This window comes from Phlebotomus argentipes, unplaced genomic scaffold (assembly GCF_947086385.1).
Source record: "Phlebotomus argentipes unplaced genomic scaffold, Phlebotomus argentipes genome assembly contig_32, whole genome shotgun sequence".
In the NCBI taxonomy this organism is placed as follows: domain Eukaryota; kingdom Metazoa; phylum Arthropoda; class Insecta; order Diptera; family Psychodidae; genus Phlebotomus; species Phlebotomus argentipes.
Window position 1 is genome coordinate 161,033 of NW_026776187.1, and position 17,123 is coordinate 178,155.

At 44.4% G+C, this 17,123-nt stretch overlaps 6 protein-coding genes across 8 annotated transcripts; 3 read left to right on the forward strand and 3 right to left on the reverse strand.

The window, feature by feature from the left end:
- Positions 1 to 89: 89 nt before the first annotated feature.
- Positions 90 to 9,374, forward strand: LOC132264070 (hippocampus abundant transcript 1 protein). Of its 2 annotated transcripts, none has more exons than XM_059764132.1 (9): positions 90 to 564; positions 5,614 to 5,709; positions 5,781 to 5,971; positions 7,496 to 7,829; positions 7,894 to 8,102; positions 8,165 to 8,251; positions 8,333 to 8,430; positions 8,532 to 8,834; positions 8,912 to 9,374. In XM_059764132.1, the coding sequence occupies exons 1-9, from the start codon at positions 484 to 486 to the stop codon at positions 9,028 to 9,030; spliced, it is 1,518 nt and encodes a 505-aa protein (XP_059620115.1). In that variant the 5' UTR covers positions 90 to 483; the 3' UTR covers positions 9,031 to 9,374. The 2 variants fall into 2 exon arrangements, with proteins under 2 accessions (XP_059620115.1, XP_059620116.1); XM_059764133.1 differs by lacking the exon at positions 90 to 564 and adding an exon at positions 5,499 to 5,545.
- LOC132264072 (IQ and ubiquitin-like domain-containing protein) lies at positions 586 to 1,868 on the reverse strand. Its single transcript, XM_059764135.1, has 2 exons — positions 1,560 to 1,868; positions 586 to 835 (listed from the first exon to the last, which is right to left on the reverse strand). Exons 1-2 carry the CDS (start codon positions 1,841 to 1,843, stop codon positions 589 to 591), a joined length of 531 nt encoding a protein of 176 aa, XP_059620118.1. The 5' UTR covers positions 1,844 to 1,868; the 3' UTR covers positions 586 to 588.
- Positions 4,168 to 5,372, reverse strand: LOC132264071 (IQ and ubiquitin-like domain-containing protein). Its single transcript, XM_059764134.1, has one exon. The coding sequence runs from the start codon at positions 5,205 to 5,207 to the stop codon at positions 4,500 to 4,502; it is 708 nt and encodes a 235-aa protein (XP_059620117.1). The 5' UTR covers positions 5,208 to 5,372; the 3' UTR covers positions 4,168 to 4,499.
- A 314-nt stretch (positions 9,375 to 9,688) lies between the features above and the next one.
- On the reverse strand, positions 9,689 to 10,181 carry LOC132264074 (bladder cancer-associated protein). The gene is made up of 2 exons (XM_059764136.1): positions 10,126 to 10,181; positions 9,689 to 10,005 (listed from the first exon to the last, which is right to left on the reverse strand). The coding sequence occupies exon 2, from the start codon at positions 9,933 to 9,935 to the stop codon at positions 9,690 to 9,692; it is 246 nt and encodes an 81-aa protein (XP_059620119.1). The 5' UTR covers positions 9,936 to 10,005; positions 10,126 to 10,181; the 3' UTR covers position 9,689.
- Positions 10,182 to 10,311: 130 nt separating this feature from the next.
- LOC132264081 (solute carrier family 53 member 1) lies at positions 10,312 to 16,776 on the forward strand. Of its 2 annotated transcripts, XM_059764144.1 has the most exons (6): positions 10,312 to 10,454; positions 10,517 to 11,702; positions 11,757 to 11,951; positions 15,525 to 15,694; positions 15,759 to 15,959; positions 16,582 to 16,776. In XM_059764144.1, exons 1-6 carry the CDS (start codon positions 10,386 to 10,388, stop codon positions 16,756 to 16,758), a joined length of 1,998 nt encoding a protein of 665 aa, XP_059620127.1. In that variant the 5' UTR covers positions 10,312 to 10,385; the 3' UTR covers positions 16,759 to 16,776. The 2 variants fall into 2 exon arrangements, with proteins under 2 accessions (XP_059620127.1, XP_059620126.1); XM_059764143.1 differs by having other exon boundaries at positions 10,517 to 11,951.
- LOC132264082 (cytoplasmic 60S subunit biogenesis factor ZNF622) lies at positions 12,044 to 13,470 on the forward strand. The gene is made up of 3 exons (XM_059764145.1): positions 12,044 to 12,298; positions 12,468 to 12,659; positions 12,727 to 13,470. Exons 1-3 carry the CDS (start codon positions 12,140 to 12,142, stop codon positions 13,396 to 13,398), a joined length of 1,023 nt encoding a protein of 340 aa, XP_059620128.1. The 5' UTR covers positions 12,044 to 12,139; the 3' UTR covers positions 13,399 to 13,470.
- Positions 16,777 to 17,123: the final 347 nt, after the last annotated feature.

The following is a 17,123-nucleotide window of genomic DNA, read 5'->3' on the forward strand; positions in this document are numbered from 1 at the left end:
GCAGGCCAACATCAGTAAATGTATCGAAATTATCGCGCGATGCAGAGCAATTCAGGAGACAGTCAGCCGGGAAATGCTCTTGCACGAAAATTCCGTCAGTTGGCGCTCACAATCGATCGCGTCATCTTGACAGACGCCGTGTGTGAAAAAATTTGACTCTGCGAGATGATTTTTATTTAATTTCCACTCTCACGACTCTCCTCCGCGTATTTTGAGTTGTTTTTACCACCATACGACACCTCGCGTCGCCGTTCACCTGTGGAGACATCGGCTCCACGCATTCTCTCAGCCGCCAAAGCAGTGTCCCAGTGGCGTTCGTGTGTGAACAAAAGGCAACCTCTGACGACATTGCGACTGGGAAAAATTGTGATTATCGCATTAAACGTGCTGCCGGATGAGTGTATAGACGTTGGAAACAGTGGAAAATGCCAGCAGTGAGGTGTTTCCGCGGATAAATCAACGGTGCAGCGCCAGTGTGTGAAAATGCCCACGAGGACGGGAATCAGGAAGCCCCTCGGAATGGTGATCCGCAACAGGAAGACAATAAAAGACGGTGTCATCACGGTGAGTGTCTATTTCATCCCCTCCCTACACTGTTTTGCCATCCATGCCCACGCTCCACCACTCTCCGGACTCCACGAAGTCAAAGTCCACCTCCTTGAGCTTCCGGAAGGCCGTCATGCCCAGGGCGTTCTTCCCCTGCACGTCCTGCAGGAAGTTCCTCTCATACACGCGGTGCAGGTGCTCCACCACCACGTGCGCCCTCGCCTCGGCCTCCGTGAGGCAAATGCAGTTCCATGGCGCCCAGTCGTCGGTCACTTTCCACCTGGGCAGCCTGGAAAAGAGACAAGATTCGTGCCAAGGCCCCACTGAGCGGCTGTCCGCGCTGGAAAAGCGCGTGAGAGCTGGGGAAACTCGTGGCCAGGTGTTTCACTGTGTCAGAGATAAGGCTTCTGGGCAATTGCGATGAATATCTTCAGTTTGATGAGCTTTTTCCCTTGTCACTCTCTAGACTTTTTCAGCGTCATTGTTATGCAAACGAATGATAATGGGTTAACGAGGAGGTTTAAGTAATTTTCAAAGTGTCTAACAAGTAGTGAAAAGTGGAATTTTGATGAATTGAGTCAATTCTCGTGAATTAAATCCCATCAAAGACACTCAGACTCATGTGATAAAGTGTATCGCGAGGCGCGCCTTTGAATCTCAAATCACGGGGCTTGGAATGTTTGGGCAGCGAGTGAGAGACCTTTAGCTGTGTGATTGCTTCCTCAAAAAATCCGGTTTAAGTCGCGTTGTCTCAAAGAGCTTGTTTTGTGTGATGTTCTTCATGTGATTTTCTCATAGTTTGTGTGCATTCGGCGGAAGGTCTTTCTAGAGCACACGCTAGGGTCGTTAGGTCTTTTTGTGGATGGGTGAATGGCCAGCAAAAAGCATCAGAGGGGTCTGGCATGAGTGGAGGACACCTGTCCGGTTGTAAATTGGCTGTACTTCCGGCTGTTCAGTGGGGCAGAGGCGCACACAAAGCGCTGGGGCGTGTTTGTGGGGCACTTTTTTCTCACCTCAGCTCCATTCGGTTGTCGTTCTGGCTGAGGACGGAGTGTCCGTGCCAGATGTTCTCCACCAGGAAGCGCACATCGTCCTCCTGGATGATGAAGGCGTACGAGGCGAGCGCTCCGCGCTGGCGCTCATCTCGGCGGATGGACCTGAGGATGGCCTTGTAGATGGATTTATCAATAGCGGAAAGTTTCAAATTGCTACACGTCTGACAAATTGCCACGACTTTCTGACGAGTGTGCAGTGTGAAATCCGCCAATGGACGCACGTTTTTACACTTGATACACATTCTTGTGTCATCAGCTGCTCAGCCCAGGCGAGGGTGACACACACGCAGAGCGAGACAAACATGGAGAATATTGAATTTAGTGGATCATGGCTGAATATCGTGCCTTTTTTCAACTGACAATTGAAAGGCAAATATATATTGAGCTCACCTTTGGGCCTCGATTTGCCAACATCGAAGATGATGTCGAGGAAGAGCGTCTGTTGGCGTTGGTGGAGACTCTCGAGATCTTTGGGGTGATAATTGCAGTCCCAGAGGCGCTTTTCGCGATGCAAAAGTTCCTCCAGTTCGATACTCTTGCCGGTGAAGTCGCTCATTTGCAGGAGTTCGGTGATCTCTTGAATGAGCTGCAGACGCTCCCTTTTGCCAAGATTCTCACGCATTCGGTCGTAAAAGTACGTGAGAAAGCGCGTTCGCTGCGATCGAATTGTGTCCATTTCAACTATTTGATCTGCAACAACAATAAGACATTGAATTTATACTGGAAAAACTCTTTTAAATGCACGATTTTCGTTGTGCTTTCATGCGATTTCTCAACCACATCAATGACTAACATTCATAATGACTGATGTTAAATTTAATGAACTTTTTTAAATCTTTTTAAGACTTTTTTAAGTCACTATTTTTTGGTGCTTAGAAGAAAATGGAAAGAAGTGTAAATTCCTAGAATCTGCTCAGTTTTTTTTCAATTAACACTTTTAATTAAAATTACGTGGTAATTTTTCCTTCAATTTGCAATTTCATAGTGTGATAACAGCGTAAAAAGATGCTCATTAAATGGGATAAATTGAAATATTATTCCGTAAATGCTGCACAAACTCTTGTTTTCAACGATTAAAATTCACTTATAATTCTCATGATTGGGTGTATTTGTGCTAATAAATTCTCATGGTGCGTGGAAAAGGCACACACGAGACGCCAAGAGAGACTCTAATCAAATTCTCTTTCGCAAGAAGCATCGGATTAGTTGAGGAGTAACTTAACCGGTTCTTTTTTTCCTAACATGACCATTTTGGTGTCTTCTAAAATATATACATATCTGCTTCTCTTTGAGAATCCACAACTGTAGAAAGTGAATAAATTTACTGGCTTTGGAGATTGGTAATTAAATTTGCAGCAGAACACAGAGTTTTTCTCTCCGACCATTTTTACCATTTGCCTGTGTAATGCCATGAGAGTTGAAACACCGTCTAATTTGCCTGTTTATAATGTGTGGTATCCACACAGCTTGGGGAGGAATTCAATTGAGAATTAATGGTGTTGATGAAAAATACACAAACGCTGAGCTGCGTGCCCATGAATTCTTTATGCTTGGAACATGTGCAACATGTTTCGTTCAATATTCACTCACTTCTGTAGCCGACCCACTTTGTTGGGCGACCGAGATTTGCGAGCAGTCGCTGAATGCGCTCCTCTTTCAGATCCTTCCGCACGAGTCCCTTCTGATACTCAATGCCGTTCAGGAGTTGAATCTCCTTGTCCAGCAGAGCATTTAATTCGGCAATTCTCGTGGCACCGCTGCATGATTCATTAATTCGCTGAACTTCATCAATTTTCCACTTCTCAACCTGAGCGTAGAGCAGCTCAAAGTCCTCTCTTGAGCGTGGACAAGTTCTGCCCAAATATTCCTTCTTGAAGCGATTCTCATAAATCTCCTCGATTTGCGATTCACGCCTTTTTTGTTCTGTCACAAGATTTCGCCACTCTTGAGCCGCTTCGCGAACTCTCTTGCGCCACAAGTAGAGTCGAAAGTTCTTCTGGATGATTTTCGCCTTGCGAACACGCTCAAGATGGTTTATCATCTCGTCTGAGGACACGTATCGGCGTGATCTGAGGATTCTGTCCGATTGGGAGAGGAAATACTGACTGCAGCATTGACTTCCGCGCTCTTGATTTGTGTCCTTGTTGTGTATTTCGATAGGAGTTCAAAGAAAACATTTATATCAAGTCATTAGCATGGAATTTAATAATATTTCTGTAAGGCTTTTAATAGGAAAAGCAATGTCTTGATATTATCACGACATTCTGTTTATATGAAACTTTAATGTCATCTGGTATTTCCACGAAAATTAGTGAAACGGAAATAGCTTGTTTGCTTTTTATAAAAACAACCGTGGCAATTAAGCCCTATATATTGAGAGATTATAACTTCTAAAATTATTTATCTTTTAGTTAATGATATTTCTTTTTGAAATAGATAAAAATGTCTATATCTAAATGGTTGTTGAAATTTTTTTTTGACCCAAACCATAAGACAATCCATCATTTGTCCATGGAAAATATTTATCTTGAAGACATTGAACTGTTCTTGGAGGACGAATCGGACAAATGAAATAAAATACAGACGAATCTCTCAAAGTGTCGATCGATATCGCGTGCCGTTTCCAATGCAGTGAATTAATGAGAAGTCTGGACGAAAATTATGTTTCTTCTGAGAAAATTCCGCAGTAGCCACAATACAGTTACAAATTATGGACAGTCCTTCGTGAATCATTGGAATTATCCTATGCGCTGTTTGTTTAATATCACATTATTATCAAATAATTTAACATGAAAGCTAGAAGAGAAGTGTATTCTATTAGAGTTTGGACACTTGTGAATTGTTTGGGTTTTTGTCGTGTGACATGCTTGGACTGTCTTGCAATAGTCTGTGGGAAACTCATACGACAGTCGTAATTTGACTGAATATATTTACATGTGAGCAGGATTTCTGAATGATAGTTTGTGTCTCTCTTGTTGTCCTGCCGTCATATCGAATGCTGTCGCTTGGCGGTCCAGTTTGGGAGAAAGCATGATGAAATTCAAGGCCTGTCTTTGAATTTCGGAAGCCACCGAGGAAGGGCTTGACAATTGATCTATTCTCAATCTCCACGAGGACTTCACGCACTCTTGCTTCGCCCTCCTGAGGATCCTCATTGACGATGTGAACGGTGATTATTTCCGGCAGCGTGAAGTGGCTGTAGTAAGTGCCGAGATCCAGGAGCATCTTCGCCTCGCGTGCGGCATCGGTGAGGTGCAGGTGCACCTCAATGATGCCAAAGTCGTTGCGAGTGAGATGCTGAAGCGTGTCGGTGTCGTCTATGGGAGCGCCGCGCTGTCGGATTGTGAGACAATTGGGGGGAATGTGGAACTTGCTGCCCATGTCACACTTCACTTCGGCAATTGTAATGCGTATGTCATAGACATGTGCGACAATTTGACTTTCACTTATCTGAAATTTCACTGTGACATCGCGATATGTGAGACTGGAGGCACGTCCTTCGGCTGCCTCCTCATGGACGTCCTCCTGGGCGTCAGTGGTGTGGGATTCGCTGCTGCTGGAGCTTGTGGTTGATGTCTCAGTGGATGTGTCCGATGTTGTGGACATTCTGCAGCTGCAGTGACCTGAAAAAACACTCTGGGTGGGTCTCTAAATTGGCTGTCACTGATGATGCTAGAGGGCTTTTTTTTCCTTTCCTTCTTTCTCCGCTGAACTCTGAGTTCTGTGAGTGTTTATATTGATTTAATTGTTGTAATCGATATCATAGCAACGGCTGTTTTTCCACCTCAACCCTTAACGGGGAATTTTGTGGTGTGTGTTTTATTTTCCCTTTCTCGCTTGCCTAAAAGAAAATCCACACTTGAGAACACCATCGAACTTCTCTTGAGTCTCAGTTGTCGCTGTTGAACTTGAAAGAAATGAAGTGTTTAACGTTCAGGCAAATTGTATACAAGATTCTTTCGTTATAAAAAATTTGATAAAACTGTATTGCATATTTTGTGTGTCATTGCAGAGTTCCGGAATTGGCGATCCGAGCGTCTATCATGCACTTGTGGTGATATTTTTGGAGTTCTTCGCCTGGGGCTTGCTCACGATGCCCGTTATTGCGGTAAGAACATTGCCTGTTGTGCGTTTAATGGCACTCTTCATCGCTGTTTCGCCGTGTCTCTCTCTCCGCAGGTTCTCAATCAAACCTTCCCAGATCACACATTCCTGATGAATGGCCTGGTGATGGGAATCAAGGGGATTTTGTCATTTCTCAGTGCGCCACTGATTGGGGCGCTCTCCGATGTGTGGGGCAGGAAGTTCTTCCTGCTGATCACAGTGTTCTTCACATGCGCTCCAATTCCACTCATGACCATCAATACCTGGTAATTAATTAATTAATATGAGTCTCTTTGCCCTCATAATATCTTATTGAATCATTGCGTGAGAGAATTGAATAGGAAATGTATATAATTTCACCGTCAAAAAGTCACTTGCACCAGTGTTATTGTCAGTCATGTTTTCACCTTCTCACCGTCATGACTTTCCAATGAGACGACGATAAACCATTGATTCTTTTTCCCCACCCAAAAGAAAAAAAAAACTATGACGAATTTTCCATTTTTCTTCACTTTCGAGACTTTCAAACAACAACGTCAATGTCGTTCGTGGTTAAAAAATTCAATTGGACATGACCAGAAAATTGACCCAGAATGTTTGCATTATTTGTTCTAATTACTTAATTCCATACGAGACGCCTTAATTGCTTCTTACGAGATAATTACTTGTTTGGTGTCATGCAAATTTTACTCTGATTTTGCCACATAGTCATGCATGTTCTGTGGCAGAGGAGAAAAGACATTTGCGAAGCCACTCTCTGGAGAGTAACACATTTGCTCGCGAGACCACGAGCTTGTGTGATAATATCGGCCACAATTGCCGTGGACAATTTATTGTCGCAGTGTGATGTCATACGGCAACAGAATGGCAGAGGGGCTATTCTTAGTCACAAATCCGCTCTCTGTAGGGTTTGCCGTTTGCATATGTTTAGCAGGTGGAGCTATTTTTGAAAGGAATGTCTGGATTTTCACAGAAGCAGATCAATTTTATTTGCTAACTACAAATTTTGATCTTTGAGTTGTGAATTGATCACAATACTGACATGTGCATTGGAAAAGGCTTCATAGAATGCAAATATTCTGTCTGGATTATTTGGAAAATTTGCTATAAATTTTTCTCTCTGATATTCTTAACACGCGAAAAGTCTTTTTTACCACCACATTTCTGAATCTTGTGCTTCATTGTGAACATATTATAGCTTTGAGATTGCGCGGACAATTGAATTAGTTTTAATTGGCATTAAGTGCATCACTAAAAAAAAAATTAATTTGAACAAAAATATCAAAAGCGAAATTCATGACTTTATGAGACACAATTTAGCTGAATGAATGCCATTTAAGACTATACAAAAGAATTTGAGCCAAAGTAGAGGAAAAGTAAATTTTACAGCGAAAATGCAACTTGCTAAACATGAAAATTATGTTAAAATACGGCTTTCCGAATGTGCGATTTTCAGTAAATTCCTTCGTGTTCTGTTTAGTTTAGTTTCCACGACCTGAAAAATGTTCTCGACGTTCCCAGGAAACTGTTTGAAATGTTTCAAGTCGCGAAAAACACTCGTCAAATTATTTTGGCGTGAAAAAAAAACTGTTAAATGGTCAGGAAACCAATGCGTGCGTTTTTTTTATCTGTAAAATAAACCTTCCCAGTGTTAATTGGATAATTTCGTAGTCTCTCAGAATGCTATTTTCTTATCAGATTGTCCAAAATACTTGAAATTCTGGAGCCTGAAATGCGACAGAACAATACATATGATTTATCCATATTGAACACTCTTCCTCCCTTTGCAGGTGGTTCTTTGCTATGATCTCAATCAGTGGCGTCTTCGCCGTGACCTTCTCCGTTGTGTTCGCCTATGTGGCCGACGTGACAACAGTGGAGAACCGTTCGCGGGCCTACGGACTCGTGTCGGCCACATTTGCCGCCAGTCTCGTGATTTCGCCCGCTCTGGGTGCGTATCTCATCACGAAGCACAATGACACGGTGATTGTGGCCCTGGCGACCGCCATTGCCATCCTCGATGTCTTCTTCATCCTCGTGGCCGTGCCGGAGAGCTTGCCAGAGAAGGTGCGGCCGAGCTCCTGGGGTGCGCCGATCAGCTGGGAACAGGCGGACCCCTTTGCCGTGAGTGTCTTTCTGTCCTTTCTTCCTTTGTCTGGGATTGACTGGGTGATGATTGCTGTTGCAGGCGCTGCGCAAGGTTGGCATGGATCAGACGATTCTGATGCAGTGTGTCACAGTGCTTCTGTCGTACTTGCCCGAGGCTGGCCAATATTCCTGCATCTTTGTGTATTTGAAGTTGAAAATGGGCTTCAGTTCTATTGAAGTTTCTGTTTTTATTGCCGTTGTTGGAACCTTGAGTATTCTGGCGCAATTAGTTTTAGGAGTCTTAATGAGGTGAGTCGCGCTGTGTGTGTGTTTGAGAGAGTCAGTTTTTTGATTTTCTTGACGACTTCCAGGGTTCTTGGTGCGAAACGTACAATAATAATAGGGCTGCTATTTGAGATGATGCAACTTCTCTGGTACGGATTTGGGAGTCAAACATGGTGAGATGGATTAGATGCTGTGCAAACAACAAGTGTGTGATAAGAAAGTGTGTATTTACTGTGATTTTCTTCGCATTTCAGGATGATGTGGGCTGCGGGAATTCTAGCGTCTCTGGGTTCAATTACTTATCCAGCAATAAGTGCGTCTGTCTCCATTCTGTCCACACCACACAGACAAGGTTAGATTTCAAAGTTCGATGCTTGACACCCATGATTGTCCTTTGAGTGGAGAAGAGAGTTTGCTAATGCTTTCCAACCTTTTTCTCCCCCTTCTTGCCAGGAGTCGTTCAGGGGATGGTGACTGGAATGCGTGGCTTGTGCAATGGTCTCGGACCGGCGATGTTCGGTGTGATTTTCTACCTTTTCCACGTGGACTTGAACGATGAGCACAACACAATAAACAGTAGTCATAGTGTAGATACGAAATTGATAAGGAACGAGACGATCCGCAGTGGGGAATTCATGAGTCAGCTGGTGCCGGGGCCGCCCTTTGTCTTTGGCGCCCTCATGGTCATCGTGGCGATCCTGGTGGCGTCCTACATTCCCGAGGGGCCCACCGAGAGGGTGATTCGTCGTGTTTCAGGTCAGTGTGGATGATTTATGCATGGTGAAATATGAAAAAGGGAGGTTTTAATGCGGCATTTTGTTTATATTTGCCAGGCGTCTCGCTGGACATTCAGTCGGAGACGGAGAAGGGTGGCCGGAAGGTGACTTCTGCCGCAGCTGGACCACTGCTCACGCCGCTTTCATCGCTGCATCAGGACTCGGCTCAGCTGTAGGCTCTTGAGATGATGTGAAACACTTTTGCGCTCTTCTGTCCATCCATACGGCCAAAAGCATCAATTGTACACTAAAAGCTCAGCCACACTTTATTTGAAAAAAAACGTGACGGCAAATGAGGAGAGAGAGATTTTTTCCATAATTGTGATTGAGAATTCCGGATGGAGTTTGGAAAAGTTGGTGTTGCAGAGATGAGAGAAGAAGAAAAGCATTAACCTCCCAAAAAAAAAAATGATAGGATTTTGAAAAGTGAGAATTAACAAAAATGATCTATAGATTGCATTGCAGATGAGAGATATGTATATGTATGATATATATATATATGAAGTTTTGAGAAAAAAGATTCATGCTAGTCTTGAAATACATTTATTTTTAATTTATCTCTCCGCTCACTTTTGCTTTCGCGCCATTTCTTCTCCGCAGGACGACGAAAAATCCCGGGAAACCTGTCAAGAGCACGTCCAGCACAATTCGGCAAGTAAAGTGGCGACAAAAGTGCAGGAAATATGCACTCGCAACAGTATTACAGGCGATTACAGCACGCCAAAGTGATTAATTTAAGAGCAATTTACATATAAATATTAAACCAGACTTTCTCTACATATAAACAAAAAAAAACCAGCCAGCTGATAAGGGCGCGCGCGATCGTTCGATGGCTCTATCCGTTGTCGCACATTTGGGCGGCGTCGCAATTGCTGGGCCAGAGGAAGCAGTTCCCGATGCCGCTGTAGCACAGCAGAAAGACCGCCGTGAGGAAGATCACGCTGCAGATCGTGCAGGGCTTGCGCTCCAGGAAGAAGTTCACCAGGTAGAGCAGCACGAAGAGGAAGTGCGTGTGCGAGAACGCGGCGTTCGCGGGCCGCGGGATGAGTAGCACGGGCAGCAGACACTGCAGACAGTACATTGTGGCGCGGGTGAGTGGGTCTGGATGGTCTCTTCACGGTTCTACACTGGATTTTTGCACTCTTTCATCACTGTTTTGCACGGTGAGAAAACAATAAAAAAAATCCACAGATGTCAAACTGTGGCGCCACCATGTGTGCGGAAAGTGGACTAGTTCGAGGGGTTTCTCAAGAAGATAATTCTGTACCCACCAAATAATAAACGCTGAACATAATATTCTACACTTTATTGGAATGCTAGCTTATCGTGAACGCTCAGAAATTGGACTATCGAGTGTAATTTACTGGGAATATATCCCAAAATCGGTATTTAAAATTTAAAGCTCTCTGCGAGGCGCGCCATCTAGCGCTAATTTGGCATCACATGCAGATCAGCTGTTTTGTGTTTTGTTTTCATTGCAGAAGTGTTCTCTTCTCGCGAGGGTGCAAATTGGCGATTTCTCTGCTTCAAGATGAAATTCGCTGAGCACTTGTCCGCCCACATAACGCCTGAGTGGCGAAAGCAGTACATAAACTACGAGGTGAGGTGCAAAATACGTATTATCTGCTGAATATGCGTCTGATCTTATTGTTTGTCTTCCAGGAGATGAAAACCATGCTTTATGAGGCCGTGGAGCAGAGCCCCTCAGCTGAGCTTGTGGATCCCGACGTCCTCACGCGCTACTTCACGAAGTTCGACGAGCAGTTCTTCCACTACTGTGACAAGGAACTGACCAAGATCAACACGTTCTACTCAGAGAAACTGGCCGAAGCGACCAGGAAGTACAGCAGCTTGCGTTCGGAGCTCACGGAGGCGCAGGAGGTGGACATGCCCAGCAAGAAGAGGTCTCTGCACTCAAAGTATCTGCTGAGGAACAAGAGTGTGCCCGCCAGGAAGATTCAGGAGCTGAAGCTGGCCTTCAGTGAATTCTATCTCAGCTTGATTCTGCTGCAAAACTACCAGAATCTCAACTTCACTGGCTTCAGGAAGATCCTCAAGAAGCACGACAAGCTGCTGAGCGTGGACATTGGCGCCAAGTGGCGACGGGAGCATGTGGAAACCGCCCACTTCCACACGAACAAGGACATCGACCGGCTCATCCACGAGACTGAGACTGTCGTGACGCAGGAAATCGAGAAGGGTGACCGCCAGCGAGCCATGAAGCGCCTCCGAGTGCCTCCGCTCGGCGAGGCGCAGAGTCCATGGATCACCTTCAAGGTGGGCCTCTTTTCGGGCGCCTTCCTCGTCCTGCTCTTCACTGTGGCCATTTGCGCGCTCTTCCACGCCCCGGAAGACAACTGGCGCGCCGCCGTGCGCCTCTACCGTGGCCCCTTTCTCATCGTGGAGTTCCTCTTCCTCTGGGGCATCAATGTATACGGCTGGCGCTCTTCTGGCGTGAATCACGTGCTGATCTTCGAGCTTGACCCACGAAATCACCTCTCAGAGCAGCACATCATGGAGCTGGCGGCTATTTTTGGCGTCATCTGGACCCTGAGCGTGCTGGCATTTCTCTACAGCGGCGATCTGGGAGTGCCTGCGTACGCTCATCCCGTGATTCTCTACTCCCTGATGGCGCTGTTCCTCCTGAATCCCACGAGAACGTTTCGCCACGAGGCCAGATTTTGGACAGTTCGCGTCCTGGGCAGAATCCTCGTGGCGCCCTTTTGCTACGTGACCTTCTCAGACTTCTGGCTGGCCGATCAGTTGACCAGCATCATCCCTGCCTTCCTGGATTTGCAGTACTTCTTCTGTTTCTACTCCAGAAACACCGATTGGTCCAAAGCCACCGGTAAGATTTCATCATATGATCATCCTCCTGATTCTAAGCTATCTTTGCTGTCAGATGTGAACTCCTGCGTGGAGGAATTCTACGTAATTCGTCCTCTGGTCGCAATGCTGCCCAGTTGGTTCCGCTTCGCTCAGTGCTGTCGACGCTACAAAAACACCCGCGAAGCCTTCCCACACCTCGTCAACGCCTCGAAATACGCCGCTTCATTCTTCGTCATCATCTTCTCATCGCTCACATTTGCCACAACGAGTGAGTTTAAGAGATTTTTCGTATATTTGATCATTTTCTGATAATTTTTTGAAAATCTTGCGTGGGAAACGTACGCATGGCCATCTAGCGGATTTTTGGCAAAGTGCTTTGACAGTAGATTTTTTCTTTGGTGAAGCAGTGAATTTCACAATTTTCTCAATTTTCGCGTGGAAAATCACTTTTCCAATATGTCTGTGATGTGTAAGTGGTGTCTGGTGAAGGTGCCTCAGGAACAGCACCTGGCGCATTGCCGAACAGACTGGCATCACCTGAATATGAAGAGAAAACTTGCGGACATGCCTCCGCTCAGCAACAAAGAATTCCAGGCTTTCACGAAGAAAATCCAGGTAATTTGCAGTTTATATCGATTCCTTAAATTGCATTTTACAAGATATTGTTGTCTGGGAATATTGATGTGCGTGGGTTTTGTTATTTATGGGTGTTTCTGGAGGTGGGGGAACATGTGCTGAGGAAACCTATTATATGTTAATGTGAAACTGTGCAATTGTATTGCAGGAAGCTGAAAACTCCCAGAAAACCCGAGATGTGCTCTATTGCACGGCGTGCAAGAAGAAGTTCGCCTCCAAGATTGCCTATGAGAATCACGTGCTGTCTAATAAACACATCAGGAACGTGTCAGAGTCTGAGGACGATCACGAACCGGTGATTGTGAAGAAACCCGTCGAAGGCGCTGTGAAGCCTGAAAGCGTGAGTGAAATGCAAAACTTCCATCAGAATGTGTGTGATTCCTCATGATTTGCCTTCTCCTGCGCAGGACATTGACGATGATTGGGACGATTTGAGCGATGTGGATGAACTGGAGGATGTGGATTCGACGATGTGCGTCTTCTGCTCTCTCATGCACGAGAACTTGTCGCACAACATCAGACACATGGCTGAAGTGCACTCTTTCTTCATTCCGGACGTGGAGTTTTGTAGCGACATTGGCGGACTTATTGGCTACCTGATCGTGAAGGCGCACAAGGACTTCCTCTGTCTGTGGTGCTCAGCGGCGGGCTTTGCGTCTGTGGACGCCGTGCAGAAGCACATGCGAGACAAAGGACACTGCATGATGCGCTTCGACGGCGATGTGGTGGAGGAGTACGAGATGTTCTATGACTACAGCTCGACGTATCCCGAAGGAGAGGCTCCTGAGGCGACTCCAATCGCTGGCGATGAATTCCAGCTGGTTCTGCCGTCTGGTAATGTCATTGGCAATCGTTCTCTGGCGCGATATTACAAGCAGCGCTTCAACTCTTTGGCTCTGGCGCTGGTGCCGAAGAAGAGGCACTCCAGGATGTATCTCAGCAAGCTGGCGGCGCCTGTCCAGGCTCAGGGGCGACGCAATGTGGCCAAGTGGAATCGGCAGTACACAAAATGGTACATGCAGCTGGGAACAAAGGCCAATAATCTGCAGAAGCACTTCCGAGTGCAAGTCAATTTCTAATGGGACGCTTTATCATCTGGAAAATGTGGCCTGCAATGGATTTTTCCCCCAATAAACAATATTACCAACTCATTGAGTTAGTTTTAATTACAATTATGATGCGGTAAACAATGGGGTTTTCCAGCTTTTGAATAGCTTCAATAGCTTGAATTAATTAAAATAATTAATTAATAGATGGAACATAAATATTTGATCAGGATGCGCGAGCGAAATTTGGCCTCTGTCGACAACTGTTGCATAACTAACAAGCTGATTGCATAAGTTTGCCAACTAAAATGTGTAGCTTTTCAGTGGTTGAAAGAGCGAAAAAGCCCGCCCCGAAAAAGAGGCGAAAAAGAGAGTGACAAGAATTTGGTGAGTGTGAAAATAACTCTTCAGCTGTTTATAATCCTCTGCGGATTGTCTCATTTATTTCCCCAACTTTCACCGCACATCTGGACGAAAGTTTTCTCCTCTCACACACACAGATTTTCACAGGGATTTTCAAGTGTGACGAAATGGACAAAAGCATGAAGAATAAATTGTACGTTTGCCAGAGGAATTGACCAAAAGTTGCAACATTTAACTCAATCTGTTTCGTGTGGGTGAAAATTAATTGTGGAGTCGCAATCTTGCATTCCGATGCATACAATTTCACTGGTGTGGTTTTCGCAATTTCACCCCCAGACAAAGGAAAGGGTGAGAGAGTTTATAGTTTTGCCACTTGAAAATTGCTTCAGGTTGCAAAGTGGATAAAGTCATTTAGGGAGTAATTTATAATTTCCATCGCTGTGCTTTTGATAATCAGCTTAATTGCGAGAGAAGAGATGATTTTCACATTTTCTCTCACACCACGACGCGGTGCAAAATGTTCAGGATTTTAAGTTTAATGGCATAATTTCACTGCTATTTGTAAAGATGTTTAGAAAGCGAGAGAAAGGGAGAGAAAAGGCATTTTTCCAAGTGTTTAATGAAAATCTCATGAGACTTCTTGACTTTTCGGGGTTGTTTTTTTTTAAGTGAATCTTCACTTTTATGACTGCTGCAAAAGATGGTTAATAAAGTAGTTTCATGACACTTTCAAGAGATTCTGACGCAACGATTAAAAGCCACACAAAAGCTGAGGTTCTTTCATGTGTGTTATTCTCTATGGGAAAAGATGTTGTTCGACAATGTCGTAAAAAAAAGTTTCATCAAGCGATCTTGTGCAAAACTTGTCACTCACATCCGCATAGCTTCCTTGCACCCCATTTCGTCCTTATCGCATTTCAAGTGCGCGTCCGTCAAGAGAGTTTATTACTCTTCCTGGAAGATGCGCCAGGCTGACGTGGACGCGTGGGAGGAAATGATTTTCTGCTTCTATCTCACATTTGTTTACCACACACAAGAGATTATTTTGCAATATTATATGGTCGCAAACAATGAACCCGTGCACACAACATATTCATCAGCTCTTCAGCATCAGAAGACCGTGAAAAATCTTCACTATTCGCTTGCTCTTGTGCGGACAGCAGGAATTTATTCTGGACAAACAATGCGGACTGCCTGATTTATTGAGGGTCGCTGCATTTTAATTATATTTTCATTTAGGGGAATTTTTAGCGAAATTTTTAATGGAAAAGATAAATAACTTGATACAGTCTCGCGGGACATGCAGATTTTTCTTCTAGATATTCATCTATTTTTTTCATAAGCTCTTCCCCTCAAAAATTACCCCGTAAAACGGACTCTTTGCAAATGCCCTGCTTTTCCCTACAGAAAACTTTATTTAGTATCTGCGCAAAGATCATAAAAATGTGTACAAATATTTATCCACTGACTTTTCAATTAAAATAACCCAGTTGAAATGGTTGCAATCCAATAAATTTTATTGAGGTGCGGATCATTCAGTGTGGCATTGCAAATATTACAGCTGAAAATCCGCATGAAGGACTTTTCCGGCGAACAGAATCTGTAGATGCAAATGTGCGTTATTTGCATGCTTCACGGAGATGAAATTTCCTTTTCCCGGAATTTCTCCTGTAGGAAAATCAATATATATTGTGCGTATTTCGCCCTCGTGCTCTCTTTTTTGTGGGGCGCGGGAAGCAGATGGGAAATTGGGCAAATTGAAAAGATTATTATTATTATTTCCCTTTTTTGTGCAGACACTTACTCGGACTCCACCAACAATCCGTGGTTTTATCTGTGGATTGTGGCGTCGATCGTCTCGTCGTGCTACGCTTATGGTTGGGACATCAAAATGGATTGGGGACTCTTCGACGCGAAGGCCGGCGACAACAAGTTTCTGCGGGAGGAAATCGTTTACTCGTCAACGGTGAGAGATTGGACGGTGTGAGATTTGCGTGGCCTCTGAAGAGTGGCCTCTTTCTCTCTTGCAGTGGTTCTACTACTTCGCCGTGCTGGAGGATTTCGTGCTGCGCTTCGGCTGGACGTTATCAATGAGTCTCATTGAGGGTGGATATATTGAGCGAGAAATCATGATTTCCATCCTAAGTCCTCTCGAAGTCTTCAGGCGCTTCGTCTGGAATTTCTTTCGTCTCGAGAATGAACACCTCAATAACTGTGGAAACTTTCGAGCGGTGAGTCTCTCTGTTCCTTTTTCCCCCATCATCCCTGGGGATGAGCTTTAAGCTCTGCGGGAAAATTGAGGGATTTTCCACACTCTTTCCACCACTTCTTTACTATGTTGTTGTCTTTTCGACGCGATTGGCGTTTAATATTTCACTCTACAATATTTTTATGATCTTGAAAATGTTCTTTTTAACACGAATCTCAATTTCGTCCGTAACTTTTTTCAATATTTATGCATATTCATCATTTTTTTTCCTACCTTTCATCAATTCTATTGCCGTGAGAATGATTAAGCGATAAACTTTGCAATGTTGGACAGCGTCTAAGTCCCAGAGTTAAAGTGATAATTTATGTGCGTGGACGGGAAAATATTTGAGGCGCATGCATTAAAAAATGGCCATAATTTCTTTCACGCCGGAATAATTATGCTCCATTGTTTGCCGCACGGTTTCTTTGCGCGCGTCTCACGCCAAAGGACAAAAAGGACCGTCACTTTGGCGTGTTTATTGAGCAAACAATGAACATAAAATTAGGCCATAATGACGGCGGGAATAAAAAAAAGCAGAAATGTGTGGAGCGTGAAAAGGCGAAACGTGACAATTATTGGTGATTCTTCTCTCTCTCGGCCAGGTCAGGGATATCTCAGTGGCACCGCTGGACTGTTCCGACCAGACGACGATTTTGAGGATGATGGACGAGGAGGACGGCGTTGTCAACAGGCGCGGCAAGAAAGGCAATGGCGGTAAGAAGAGACACGAAGCTCGTTTGCTCATTGAGGCGGATTCAATTGACGATTTGGAACTGTAGGCGAGCTCCTTCATGCTCGACAATCTCAATCCATAAGCACTGCTCTCTCTGACATGAAAATATCTCGTGGATGTCTAGTCAATGGAATTTCAATCATACTTCCATCCCCTTTTTTTGTGTTTGTTGGGTTGTTCACAGAGACGGGAATTTCTCTATTTATTCAAGAGTGAACCATAAGTATTATATATTTTCTGTGGGTGGGCGAAAATCAAAAGGGTGGAGAAAGAAGGAGCGCAAGTGCTGTATTTAATTTATCGTGAATTTTTATTTACTCTACAATGATACAAATTACCTCTTAAACATGCTTAAACTGTAACTCGTTCTCTTGTCAGTACAATAATATTAATGAAATGGTCACCAAAGAA